Raw genomic sequence first — 14,806 nt, forward strand, 5'->3', positions numbered from 1 at the left:
GAAAGTACAAATATCCCAAGTGTTCCGAGGCCAAACGATTGATTTGTGTGAAGAAAATCCCCAAAAGCGATCAGTAACGTCGAGTCCATCTGGCAAATATTAATAATACATTTCAAATATTGCCGCCGGAAGAAAAGTCACGTCAGCTTTGACAGCATTGGCTGTCATGTGTCTCGTGACCAAATGCGTCATTACGTCAGCTTTGATTGTAAAATGCCATTGGCTCTCGTGTGTCTCGTGACCGATCGCGTCACTTTCCGTGTGTATCATTTGAATTAGAAATATGAATGAATGAGTGCGTGTGTGTGTGTGTTCTGTTCGCAAAGGAGCGTGATCATCATTTCAACGAATAAAACATTAAGATCAACTCTGTTCTTCACATGAAGATATCGTATGGCTTCAGAAGACTGGGAATGCAACATGAGTTAATACTTTTATACAGTTTTTTGGTCAGTTTTTGCAATAAATACATGTGACTGTACATTTATTTGCCTGTTACGTGTTTTATATTGTTGAGAGTTGGTAGGTTTAGGGTAGGAGTGGAGTTAGTTGCTCCAAAATATAAAATTGGGCTATAAATATTCATTCTGTGAGATCAGGTTGGCGGAACGCTTCCGGTGGACGGTTCACCCAAAAAGTGCAGGTAAACGTACCTGGAGGTACATATTTCGGGTGTTGTAAAAATGTAGGCAGAGTCACGTATTTCCAATGAGCCTGGGTTGAATTAAACTGTCAAATTGTAGCAGTATGCACGTCGGGATGCCTTCGGCAATAACCGTTTCTATGGAAACCCGTGCAACCCGCATTTTCTGTGTCATATGGGTCGCCAAATAACAGGTAGGCTTGGGTTTTGGTTTAACTGTATCAATGTTGGGGGCTTGGTCGTTAAACCTGTCTTATGCTGTCTTAAACAACAGGTTTAGGTCAACGTGCAAAGGACGTTGCAGTGGGCTTTTGGTCTTATCCAAACGGTCGTTTGAATTCTGCGTTTCTGCTCTGCTTTACATCATCGGAACTTTTATACTGATTTCTATTGCTCTTGGGACATGAGGGGAGCGAGTGCGCGATTCACTGCTGGATTAAATCGGCGTATCCGCTCGTCTGTTGCAGTTTGAGGGGTTCGGTGCACCATAGCGTTTCATTCTTTTTTTTACATGTGCATGTCTGTAGCATTTTCAGTGGTACAGGATCAGCTGAACCGCCGTTCTGGGCCTGTGACGTGGTGCTTCGACTTTTAGTGAAACTCAACACTCGTGAGTAACAAATGTGACTCAAAGCCATGAATGGCTTGCAATAAACAGTCAGCCATTTAACTGTCACCAGCCGTTTTGGTGTTGTCTTTGTGTTTACTTTGGTTGCAATTAAATTATATTGCTTTATATGTTTATTTTGATGTATGTTGTTTATATGCATATCTGTTTATTAATCTGATTTTCAAGTGGTTTGTGTGTGTGTGTGTGGTTCAAATTATCTTTTCTGTAATTTGTGTTTTGTTTCCAGTCCACCAATAAGTGTGGTTGTTGGATGCGGCACCTCCGATGGGTTGGACTGGTTTTTGTGAATTTAGTTATTTTCTTGTGAATTTAGTTTTCTATCATTTGTATGCTTTATGATTGCTTTTTGTTTTTTTTCTAAATTGTCCTGTTTTTTTCGATTTTCATTTTTCCGTTCAGAATTGAGGCAGCTAGCTGCAGATGGCCGGCATCTTCCTGTGTTGTGGTGGTGGGTTTCCTTCCTGAGTGCCGTGTTCACAGTGAGGTGTGCTGTGGTGTGAGTGGGCACGTATGATCGCTGTGTTCATCCTGCTTGGGAGTGTCCGCCTCCAATTCTGAAGTGTTTTTTTTTTTTTTTTTTTGTCCTTTTTGATTAGTGTTTGTGTGTTGAAATCGTTTAATGGGTTTTAAATAAAGTTATCTTTTTGTACTCAACCCATGTCTGATACCTGACTCAGCCGTAACGAACCTGTGAGCTTTGCTCACAATTATTAAGGATTGTTCCCCGGAAATGAGATCACTCGGGGTGGCGTAGTTGGTGTTTATGTAAATCTTTATTTTGGGGTCTATTTATATCCAGGTCTGACGTCCTGTAGAAAGGTATTGAACCCCTCTGTGAACATTCATTTATAACTGCCACAAAATGCACACAAGGTTATGTCGTACGCAGCAAGTAAGTTAACTTCCAGAAATCCTGTGTATATTAGATGCGTACTAAAGTGAAAATATACAGAGCATAATGCTATGCTGTTAATAGGAATTAAACAACAAAAGAGAACTGAAAATCACTCCCTGCTTTTGACTAAATTACTTAGTAGCTTTATTAAGAACATATTTCTAACTTGAATGCTGCTGTTAAATGCCCTGTCAATGAGATAAACATGGCGGACTGTTTACCTGCTCTCTGAGGGCGGGGTCAATGCTAGGATCCATCAACACTCGTGTGCGGGGCTTGCAAAATGTGTTGTCACTTTGCCAGGAATCTGCAAACGGCTTGTTCTGAGACACTGCTTATAATTTATGGGGACAAAAAAGGAGTGGGTGGATTTTTACCATTGTGGTTGTGCACACACACTACCAACTCACATGTATGTTCACATGTATGAATTCTGCATAATAGTCTAAGCAATTAAGGTGAAGCAGAGCTTGTTGATAGATTAAACATTCGCCGTATCCGGTCAGCAAAACTGCGAACACATCTTCCCTTTTTAAGAATGACTTCAGTGCCGTTCTTTTCTCAGAGAAAAGCTTAAAGGGGGGGTGAAACACTCAGTGTCCGTGTCAATCTTGAGTATCTATAGAGTAGTATTGCATCCTTCATATCTCCGAAAAGTCTTTAGTTTTATTATATTTATAAAAGAAATATGGGCTGTACCGAGTCTTTCCGGAAAAAACCGAGCGCCTGGAGGCGTATCGTGTGGGCGGAGCTAAAGAATGATGAGCACGCAAAGCGGTGACGTCCTCAAGTGTGGAGAAACTCATGGCTATCAATCTCAGCTAATAGATATATGATCCAGAATCATTCGGAGGCTGAAATAAATTGAACAGGAGAAACGGCATCAGCAGGACGTCCGTCTCTGTGGTATGTACTGTATTTAGTGGACTGTCAACATTTGTGTGTGTTTACTCGCAGCTTATGAGGACATGATTCGGTTTATGGACTATTGTATGCGACTAAACCTTAGCAGTAGCAAGCAAAACGGTTTTGCACCTAGTGTAACGTTATACAGAACAACAATGGAGTAACCGTTAGCGCATTTGAATCACGAAGCACACGATCATGTCATTTACTGATGTTTACTCACGCGACGATAGCCAACAGCATAGACATTTGAAGCAGTTTTACTCACCGGCTGCTTCCAAAGCAGGACCGAACCTTTATCGCTAGGACCGCTCCGTCAAAAACACACTTCTTTGGTATGATTTGGTGAAGTCCTGACAGCAGTGAACTGTGGAGATCCACTTTTGCGACGCGACTGAAGCGATGTTGTGAAGCTTCCCGTCATTTCTGCGTTCAAATCGGTTCAAATGCAGCGCTGCCTTCCTGGAATGCTGTGCTGAAGCGTTGAAGTCGCTTGATGTCACCCATAGTAATGAAGTGGAGCGCAGCGCGGACTATAACGACGACTGGATCTGCACCTGAGCGAGTGTTTATGGGCGTGCATTTCCTCTCTCGCTCTAGTCACGCGCGCGCGCACCCTACCGGGAGAAGAGCCCGTACGGCCCATACAAGGACCTTCCGCTCTTTTAACGTCAGGCTGACCCATACTCGAAAAAAACTCTCCGAAACTTGTGAGAAACCGGAAAGAGTATTTTTAACACAGAAATACTCCATCAAACGTCCAACATTAGTTTTTGAAACTTTGTCTATGTTTAGGATGGGAATCCAAGTCTTTAACAGTGTAAAAAGTGCATTTCACCCCCCCTTTAACTCCAAGTTTTCCAGAGTCGCGGTCAAAGCTGATTCGAAAGACCGCCGTTCGCCAGTTTCTGTGTTTACCAGAAGCACGCAAACGCAACTCGGCCGTCGTCATTATGGCCCCGCCCACCGACTCTGTACACGATGTGATTGGCCCGGCAAAAGTTTGGCGCTTACAGCTCAGAAGGGTATTGAGAGTTGCTAGACGACACTCACGGGCAGATTAGATTTGCTGCCGCTTGTGTGCGTCTAGATTTCTAGGCTAGATTGACACACGAAAACGCAAGATTTTCAGATTTATCCACTCTGGGACCCGGTTTCAGAAAATATCGGATCATGCTTCCAAAACACCAGATCCTTGTGGACGAATCTGATACGGTGAAAGAAAGAAAGAAAGAAAGAAAGAAAGAAAGAAAGAAAGAAAGAAAGAAAGAAAGAAAGAAAGAAAGAAAGAAAGAAAGAAAGAAAGAAAAAGAAAAAAAAGAAAGAAAAAAAAGAAAGAAAGAAAAGCTGAGTGGGTGAGGTCTCCTGCAGGTTCCTCGAGTCACTGGGCTGCCAGCTATGGATGTCCGCTCTGCATTGTTCACGGAGGATTATTCATGTTCGTTCTGCCTGACTGTTTCTGTTCCCGGTGTGGATTCTAGTCTGCCTGTATACTGGAGGATCGCTGTGCCTTGTTCACGGAGGATCATCTCACTCACGGGTTACTGCACTTCTTCACCAGTGGTTAGACACTCACAGCGGTTCACATTCACAGAGATTTGGGTTGTCCATTGGGTCCCTGCCCTCCCTACATCATCATTCCTTCTCCCATTGTCATCTGCTGACTTTTACGATCTACTGCATTTGAATCTTCTGCATTCTTTTCCTTCACAATATAACAATAATTCGTTTTCTGTTGATGAATGTATCAAAACAGTTGTTCATCTGTCTGATAAAACACATAGACCTAATATATGGTTTCTACGAAATAAAACGAGAAATTGAGGGTATAACTCGTGTAAAGACACTGTCCATGTCCTTTAAGATTATTTCTGTGAAATTAAACATTTAAAAAGTACACACGCCAACTAAATGTATAATATTATAGTGGAGTTTTTTTTTTTTTTCTTTCCTTTTTCTTTCTGTATTTTAATGTGACTTTTAACCCAAATGGTTGTGGTGTTAAATAACCCCCAACAAGTTAGGAATAACCCAACAAAGTGACCCAATATGTTTAACCCAGATATAGGTAGGCCACAAAAAACAACAAAACGTTATTTTATACACTGTAAAAAAAAAAAAAAAAAAAATTGTTGGTTTAACTTAAAAAAGTAAGTAACCTGGTTGCCTTAAAATTTCGAGTTTATTGAAATTAAAAATTTGAGTTGATACAATGAAGGAAATTTGTTTAATAAATAGAAACTCAAAATATTTTTGTATCTGAACCACATAAAAAATTGGATAAATCATGAAAATAGCACTATTTGGCATGTTTCCCTGTGTCATCAGAAATAAAACACACACACAATTACCCAATATGCTTACAAAATCGTTTAATAATATTTTAATAAAGGTTGTCGAATCTCAAAAAATGTTCATTGTATTAACTTCAATGAACTCAAAATTTTAAGGCAACCGCAGGTAACTTTTTTGCTAAATAATTTTTTACAGTGTAGTGCATGCATTTGTGAGCAATAAGGACAACAAATTATCTAGGCCATAGAAACATGGTTTATTTCAAAAGCTTGAGATTCAATACAGAGGATCTTTATCTTTTCATATTTACATTTATCATCTTACTAAAGTGATTAATACAAACGAGTAGCAGTAACATGAATGGGTCTGTACGGTTTGAAATGATCCAGACTTCATCTTCTGAATGTTTGGTGTTGTTATGGGATGAATTTCACATTCCTTTCTTGTAAAAAAAATTAATAATAATTGCATGACGTTTTTTTGTATCCGTTTTGTTGATTGTGTATGGATGTATGTATGCTATTCATTCAGATTATATTTTTTAAGGAACTTTGAATATAATTATCTTCAATATATGTAGAACACTAAAATGGATTACCAGTAAAAAAAAAAAAGAAAGAAAAAAAGAAATGATATATATATATATTATACATTTGTTTTTGTTTTTTTAACATTAGGGGATGAGCTTCATTCAAACATATCCTTGCAAATAATATTTCACACGGCTTCTTCTACATTCATTGACCCCTAAAAGCATTGTGATGGAAACATCTGAAGCTGCAAATCTGATAAGCAGTGGAATTGGGGTCAGTATGAAAGTTGCATGCATCTGATGTCAAATGTTTTCCACTTTATTTTCCGCACAAAGATAAATGCTTTTTTTGTGCTGATTAGTGCTGCTTTCTGGAGATATTGCTTGCTACACAATACATGCACTGCGCCCACATGGTTGGTATTAGTCGGCATTGTCTTAAAATTATTGTATTACCAGCACACATTTAACATTGATCAACAAAATGTATATATATTCTGTTTATAAACATTGCTCTCTTCTTAATTTCAGCCTAAATAAAATGTGTAGAAGTAAATGAAACAGCTTTTTGGAATATTATTTTAAATGGCAAACTGTGGAAATCTGATAAAATATGCATAATGAGTGCTAAACTGGCTCCATTGTTTCTTTCTCATATAACAAAATGTTATCAACATTAATATTTATTAATGTTTACATTAATGTCTTGCTATATGCTCACTGTACATTCTCCTTGGGTGTGCATTTTTACACTATTGTACACACTGAAGTCAGAGTTTGGTAATCGGTTGCTCTTTGTCCGTTGATTTCCTCGTTTGGGGATGTTCAGTGATGCATAACAAACTTCTCTATGTGCATCCTGTGGGGGAGAAATATTTTAGTGGTATATTTTTAGTAGTATAATAAATTAGTAATTTTAAAGCAATTTTTTTGTGGGTTCAGAATAATGTTTCATATGTCACGGAATGGGGAATAAACAGAAGCAGGCAGAGAAGCCGGATCCAAATGCAGGGGAAATGTAACAACAAAAACAATTAAAAACCAGGAACAAACTAAAAGAAAACACGGGGAGCAGAGAACTGAGAATACCTCAGCAAACAATGACAGACAGAGAACAACTGAATCACAGGGGTATAAATACACACCAGGGAACAAGGCTAACTAGAAAACAAGGGGAGTGGTAAATGGGAAATACCTGGGAAAACTAACCCTAACCTTCAACATAAAAGTCCCACAGCGTGCCAGACACTGAACAGATGTGACATCATAAGTATTAGAACATGTAGGAAAGACAGAAAGAAAGAAAGAAAGAAAGAAAGAAAGAAAGAAAGAAAGAAAGAAAGAAAGAAAGAAAGAAAGAAAGAAAGAAAGAAAGAAAGAAATTATCATATGAATGAATGCCGTTTATTCTTTTCAGTCTTTTAAAACTTTTACTGGAGGAGACTTATATATATGCATACAATATTATAGCATTTTTGTTTTTATGTTGTCTTTGCATACTCAAATTTGGTAACATTTTATATAGGGTTCAATTCTCACTATTAACTTCAACTTTTGCCTCAATAAATTACTATTTACTGCTTATGAATAGTGTGGCAAGCAGCGGGGCGAGGAACCGCGAGAGCGGGCCGGTGAGTGATAATGAGCGCCAGCTGGGCGACACACCGGTTTCATCTCGCGGCCGAGTCACCGGAACATAAAAGGAGGAGCGAAGGCAGCGAAAGACGAGAGAGGACCAGGCCTGGATTTTACGTTGAGTTTTCTTTATGTTGTATTATGTGTGTGCGGGCAGTCGTCCGTGAGGGGCTGCCTGTGTTACTTTTGTTTTGTTTGTTTATTTTGAATTAAAAGTTTTTATTGAACGTTCGCTGGTTCCCGCCTCCTTCCTTCCCATCTACGAACCCAGTTACAAATAGTTAGTAAGGTTGTTTTTGTAGCTTTTAAGTTTAGATATTGTAGGAGGGATGCAGAATAAGTTCATTCCGAATAAGGCATTCAAATGGGCTTTATAAGTACTAATAAAGAGCCCATCCCATAGTAATATAGTGAGAATTGAACCCTAAATTAAAGTGTTAAAGTAATCAAAATCCAATATACTGTAAACAGGTTTCAGACTTCGACCTTGTCTGCATGTGAGTTGCTGATTAAACTTAGAAATGAGTTTACCTCTTCCTGGCTCAACTGCCTTTGCATCTCAGAACTGCTTTGACGAGCTTCAGACTCCTTCAGCACTGTGAATTACACAGTCAGAGGTCTTATCTCTAACATATATTCATTTTAAAGTGACTTAAAAAAACAAAAAACGACTGTCCTGATCTCACCTGTCTTGTGGCAGCAGCTGTAGCCACAAACAAAAGCCAAAATCGCAGAGAGAAGAGCACACGTGGGACACACTGTTTGAAGTATCAGCCAGCACTGCCAGCAGTCTATAGGCTCAGGAGGGCTTTCTGAGGGGAAGACTGATAAATAACGGACGAACTGATGAATCAAGAAGATTGATGAATTAATGAATGACCATTACCTTTCAGGTTAATTAATTAGCTTAATAGTAATTTTATTGCCCACAGTTCGGTTTACTTTGTTTAGTGTTGGTTGTGCTGTGCAGTCTGTTTTGTTACATTTTTCTCTGACTGAAAATGTCTCTTTTTTTGCTTTGTTTATTAAAGTGCAGCTTTCCTTACTCGTTTTTCTTTCTTTGTTTACTTTGTTGTTGTTTGTTGTTGTGAGTGTTACACTATACATCGAAATTGATATTAGTGAATACACATTCAGTGCAGGGGTTGCTGTCACACATTCACAGGCCTCCACTTGACCAATAGGTTTTTGTTTTTGTTTTCCATTTCAGAACAGCACTTTGTTTCCTGTCAAAACTCAGTTGAAACAGGATATGAGATGACCTACATTTATTTGAAAGCAATCTATTTAAGTTCCCCCCCCCCCCCCCTCTAATGAATAATTATTTGAGTTGCTAAAACATTTTAAGATAACGTGTTGGCTCTTGCTATACCCTACACCTGCTTGATAATAAATATTGTATTCAATTTTCATTCTCTTTGTTTTTGTGGGTTTTTTTATAACACAAAGGGGGAAAAAAACAGATCTCATCTGTCTTGTGGTGGTACAGGTTGTGTAAAGTTTTCTTATCCACTGCAGATAATTACACACACACACACACACACACACACACACACACACACACACACACACACACACACACACACACACACACACACACACACACACACACACACACACACACATATACAATTCTATTCAGTTTTATTTTGTTCAGGGGTGCATTTCCCGACGCAACTCTCTGCTTAATACCATAAAGGCTACGTTGCATCGTTGAAGAAATTAATAGCTATAGTTTCCCGAAACCTTATTGTCGCACATCTGCCGTTTATCCACGTTGGTTAATGATGTCACGCAGAGTAATACATGCTTATAATTAATTATTTTGAGATCAAGCATGGCACTTGAGGACTTATTCTTATTTTTCTCAGTTATTTTGCTTTATTTCCATATTCAAATAGGCTGGCTAGAGCACGTTTGCACATGCACACTCTTCAAAAAAGGTGCTTTAGCTACATCTCTTGACTAATCTAAATGACATTTGTATGTATTCAAAATAAAAAATAGGGATTATACTGAATGTCACTTTGCTTATTTTGCTCAAGATAAGGATTTATTATGTCATGCAAACAAGAAACTGCTTCTAGCAAGGTAAAAATACAGCTGTTCATGGTTTGACGATGATGATTATGATGATGAACTACTGTTAACAAGATTTTAATAATACATTAGAAAAAATGTTGAAATTAACATTAACAACGATTAATAAATGCTTTATAAGTTCAGTTCATAATTAGTTAATGTTAACTAATCTAGTTAACTAATGAAACTTATTGTAATGTGTTACTGTTTTATATTATTATTTTAAAGGTAGTTATGCTGCTAAATGCACTAAATGCTGCTTGAAACAAATACTCAGCTTGTATGTCAATATTTTTTTCAATGTATTGTAGAACAAAAAATCATTTGTATATCAGCTGTACATTAAAGTGCCTTTTATGAACTATCATTTAAATTAATCACACAAAGCACAAGTATAGCTTACATGTTTTTACTTTGTTCTTATATATTTGTACATCAATTTAAAAAAAATCTTAAAACTATAATTCATTTTTGTAATTACCTCCCTTAAACCTAACCACCACACTGTAAAAAAAGAAAATAAAAAAAGTCTCCAATTGAAAATTTTCCAGTGACCGATCACATCTGAATTTTTCAGTTAGCCGGATTGCATTTCTTTGAATTAAATTGCATCAATTCACAGAATTTCAATTCGCCAACTGAAAAATTTAGATGTGATCAGTCACTGGAAAATTTTCAATTGGAGACTTTTTCTTTTCTTTTTTTACAGTGCAAGCCTGTCCCTAACCTTCCCGATTTCTCAGTAGCAGAAAATGTGTTTTGCAATACAACATGAACACAATAAATACATTATATCTATCAATTATTATATATTTTTTTATAATTTCTTTGATTCAAGTACATAGTAGTAAAAGACCATAATATTACATAATATTGGTGTAAACAAGCTTACCAGGTGAACTGTATATGAGATGTATGACACTATCTCCAGTGTGGAACCAATCTTTCTCTGAGATTTTTTCATTCTCTTTCTCAATCCTGGTCTCTACCCTTGAGCAATAGTAGAGACCCAGATCTGCTTCAGTGATGTTCTCGATCACTAAGTCAAGGGATTTTGAAGTATTGTTCCAGGACAGAGAGAATCGAGGGATGGATTTGAATAGGCTATTGTATGCAGAGATGGTCAGAGGTTGTTGGGTTTTGGGAGACCAGATCTTGACCCATTGAATCTCCTGTCCTGTGATTAACTCACAGTCACAGTGTAGAGTTGCATTATCTCCAAGCCTGACCACCACCTCCACCAGCTGTCCAGAGACCTTCCAATAAATGCAACTCAGTGCAACTACAGAACAGAAATGATGGGTTACTACATAAATAATGCAGTGATTTAAGATATGCACATATGCTCATCCACATGTATTCAGAAAACAATATACACTAATTTATATATATATATACACACTTACAGAGTGCAGCAAAAGACAGCTTCATGTTGGCCACATCTGAGTGTTCGGTGGTGCTTGAGGGTGAGGAATGTGTAACTGTCAATGTCATTTCCGTCCCCAATGATTTCTGCACAGATAAATCTTTTAGTGTAACTTTACATTTAATCTTGATTATTTTCTGTCACCCACATACATACATACAATATGGGGAAAATGTATTTTTACCCTCAACACCCACCAGATTTTTCTATTATGTTCTATCATACAGGTTTATAAAGACTCTATATAAATTCCTGATTGTACTTGAAAGTTAGACCGGTGAATACTTTCTGCAAGCACAGCTAGACTGCATAAAGTTGTTTCTTGTTTTTTTCCTTTTGCCCTAGTTTATTATGTTGTGATGACATAAGGCAAGACATAAGACATAGTGACAGTGATAAGGCAAAACTTTCTACAACATTCTACCCCAATGTGTTTTAATTTAGAAATAGAAGGCTGTGAACCTGATTGGTCCTGATTGGAATGAGTTTGAGGCTGGATTGGATCAGAGGATTGAATGGCATACATACATCTGTGAACTAAGTCAGGTCAGGCCAATGTCAAATAGTTTCCATGTCTCTGTCTGACTCATGCACGCACGCACACACACACACACACACACACACACACACACACACACACACACACACACACACACACACACACACACACGTCTGGTTCACTATCTCTGTGTATGGGACTCTCCATAGACGTAATGGTTTTTATACCGTAAACTGTACATTCTATCCCCCTACACTGCCCCTGCTCCTAAACCTATGAATAACAGGAAACATTCGGCATTTTTACTTTCTCAAGAAAATAAATATATAATATAAACAAGGACACACAAACACACACACACACACACACACACACACAACCCTGATTGCTGATTAAAAACACTGATAAAATAAAACAGACATCATCGATTGAAAAAAAATCAAAAAGGCTCCTGGACAGGGTTTAAATCTAGAATAGTTCAAAAATCAAGAGTAGGCCTTAATCTAGAATAGTTAATCATGTCTTAAAAATGACTTTCTGAAACACAGATTGAGTCGAGATTACTAACACCAGGACCATGGAGTCCTGGGGCCTATGGCACAAAACTAGGATGAGGGATTAAAACGGGATATCTTGGTGATCTTGTGATCTGTATGGTATGCAAAAGTTAGTACACCGCTGTCATGTAAACATACCCTGAAGGCATACTCACATCAAGAACGATAACAATAATGAAAGATAACTGTATTAGCGGAGAAATTGAGCGGATCACCAAGATATCCCGGCTTAATCCCTTATCCAAGTTTTGTGCAATCGGCCCCTTAACTAAAATAAACAAGTCTAATTTAAACTGCGCTAATCTGAATTAGCATGACAGTGGTTACCTATAAAACATGGAATAACCCAAGAAAAGCTTAAAATTGTATGGAACTGAAATGCAAATCTAACTGCAAATTTTTCACACAAAAATGAAGGTGATAATTAAAAAGAGTGTGTATATTTTCTTAGTAAAATTAAGAACATTTCACTAATAAAACCTAATTTTTTAAGGAAATGTAAGCAATTTTGATGCTTGAATTGAAGAACCAATTAACCAATTAAGAACCTCCTCCACCACCTTTGTTCTCCACTCCTCCTCCTACACCATTTCCCCCCTTCCCTACTCCTACCTCCTCTTGCATCACCCTTCCTCAAATCCATTTAAATCCATCTACAAACCCTTCTGTCTCCTACCAAAACAGCCATGCTGCCCCATCTAACCCCAAAGATGCAGGTGATTTTTTTCACTTCAGAAAAAAAAAACTTCACAACAAGCCTAACATTCTATTTCAATTTGAACAAAGGTCTATTCCCAAATTTTATAGTGTGTGTGTGTGTGTGTGTGTGTGTGTGTGTGTGTGTGTGTGTGTGTGTGTGTGTGTGTGTGTGTGTGTGTGTGTGTGTGTGTGTGTGTGTGTGTGTGTGTGTGTGTGTGTGTGTGTGTGTGTGTGTGTGTGTGTGTGTGTGTGTGTGTGTGTGTGTGTCTGTGTGTGTGTTTGTTTGTGTGTGTGTGTGGTGTGTGTGTGTCTATTTAATACTACCAGTTAATGTTGCTTATGTTTCTTAAAGGGTGTCAAAGAGGTTGGTCATTTATAAACTTGATAGTCTTGAAACTTTGTTAACATGGGTAGGTCTAGACTACAACATTTGCATGTAAATGGTAAACGACAAAAACACAACCATGAAAACAGCTCCAATCATGTGGTTTCATTCATACTTCGATATGTTTACAAGACAGCAAACTCTGCAAAACGCATATATATATATATATATATATATATATATATATATATATATATATATATATATATATATATATATATATATATATATATATATATATATATATATATATACTTTCACCCAAACTAAATAATTAAGAGTTTAAATGGGTAAATCTTCTACAAATATTTGTTATTCTTTATCTTCTTTTCTGACATACTCCAGTTCTTGTTCAAACACACTACACGTGCTTCTTGTCTGCAAGTATGCTTTTACTTTAATTGAGTGTCAGCAGCGCAGCAAAAACTCTCCTGCTTGACGTTTACGTGCTGCTCCTGTTGCCGGTGTTAATGCACTCATTGATTAACATGGGCGCCAAAAAAATATGCGCTGCTCACGCGCCACTCACACTTACGGTGTGAAACGGCCGTAAGACTAAGTCTGTGTGTTACTGTTTTTTTATGACCAGACACTGTATATAATATAATTTAATATAATCTTTTGTTAACCTTATTCCAGAATCTGCTCCATTTCTCACCAAGAGGAAGGTGTTCGACAAGGTGATGGCAGTGAGACGCCTTCAGGAAGAGAGATGTCTAATTTGTAAGGAGATGAAACAGCGCTGGACAGTTCTGACACCCAAGCTGTCCAAATTCGAAGCCCTGATGAATGAGATAAGTTCAAAATGTAAGAGTTTTTAAACATTCATTTATTTACGCTTGTATATAACATTTCATTTTTTCTTAATGTATCCTTTGTTTTTCAGCTCTTTTTCCAACATTGTCTGACAATGCATGCAAAGGTCTCCTCTGCATTGCTCGAAAGAAACATTATGAACTTAAGCATTTAATGCAGTTAGTAAAGGCAGGCTATGTGAAAAATTTCAGCCAACAAGATTTGATGTCTGAAGAAGAGAAGCTTGAACAGGAAGACGATGTGCAAGATGAAGGGCTCTCAGAAAGCGACAACAGCTCAGATGATGACAATGATTTTCCTTAAGGCACATTCAAGCCAGGTGCACACTGTATGATTTTGGCCACGATTTGTCTGTGTGAGTTGCAATCAAATTTTACCTCCAAAGAAATTCTGATAGTGTCAAAAGGTTTGACGCACAGTCCTGCAGTGTGACTTCTCCTACGTCTGATGACGACCATCAAATTTTCTTTGTTTTTCTTAGTTTGTCTGACATTAATGACAACTGAGATCCTACAGTGTGACATGGCTTAAACTCTGATAAGCAACAATCATGAAGGACTATTATAAATCATACAAGTGTGCACCCGGCTTTTGAAGAAATTACACAATTCTGTAAACGCAAAACACAAAAATATTTTCATATGAATGGGAATGTGAAACAGACTTTGACTTTAAATGTCACATAAAGCAATAAGATTAGAAGGCTTGTTTGTTGTCTGTTGGTGTTCATTGAGTCAACTATTCTGTAACTGCTTGATGCCAGTGTGTCACTGAAACAATAAACTGTTAAAGGGATAGTTCACCT

General features: G+C 37.6%; 1 protein-coding gene across 1 annotated transcript; it reads right to left on the minus strand.

The window, feature by feature from the left end:
• Positions 1–5,796: 5,796 nt before the first annotated feature.
• LOC137071924 (uncharacterized) lies at positions 5,797–13,951 on the minus strand. Its single transcript, XM_067440138.1, has 6 exons — positions 13,844–13,951; positions 11,026–11,131; positions 10,512–10,901; positions 8,224–8,361; positions 8,069–8,133; positions 5,797–6,761 (listed from the first exon to the last, which is right to left on the minus strand). The coding sequence occupies exons 2-6, from the start codon at positions 11,111–11,113 to the stop codon at positions 6,612–6,614; spliced, it is 831 nt and encodes a 276-aa protein (XP_067296239.1). The 5' UTR covers positions 11,114–11,131; positions 13,844–13,951; the 3' UTR covers positions 5,797–6,611.
• Positions 13,952–14,806: the final 855 nt, after the last annotated feature.

Source organism: Pseudorasbora parva, chromosome 3 (genome assembly GCF_024679245.1).
Source record: "Pseudorasbora parva isolate DD20220531a chromosome 3, ASM2467924v1, whole genome shotgun sequence".
NCBI classification, from domain to species: Eukaryota; Metazoa; Chordata; class Actinopteri; order Cypriniformes; family Gobionidae; genus Pseudorasbora; species Pseudorasbora parva.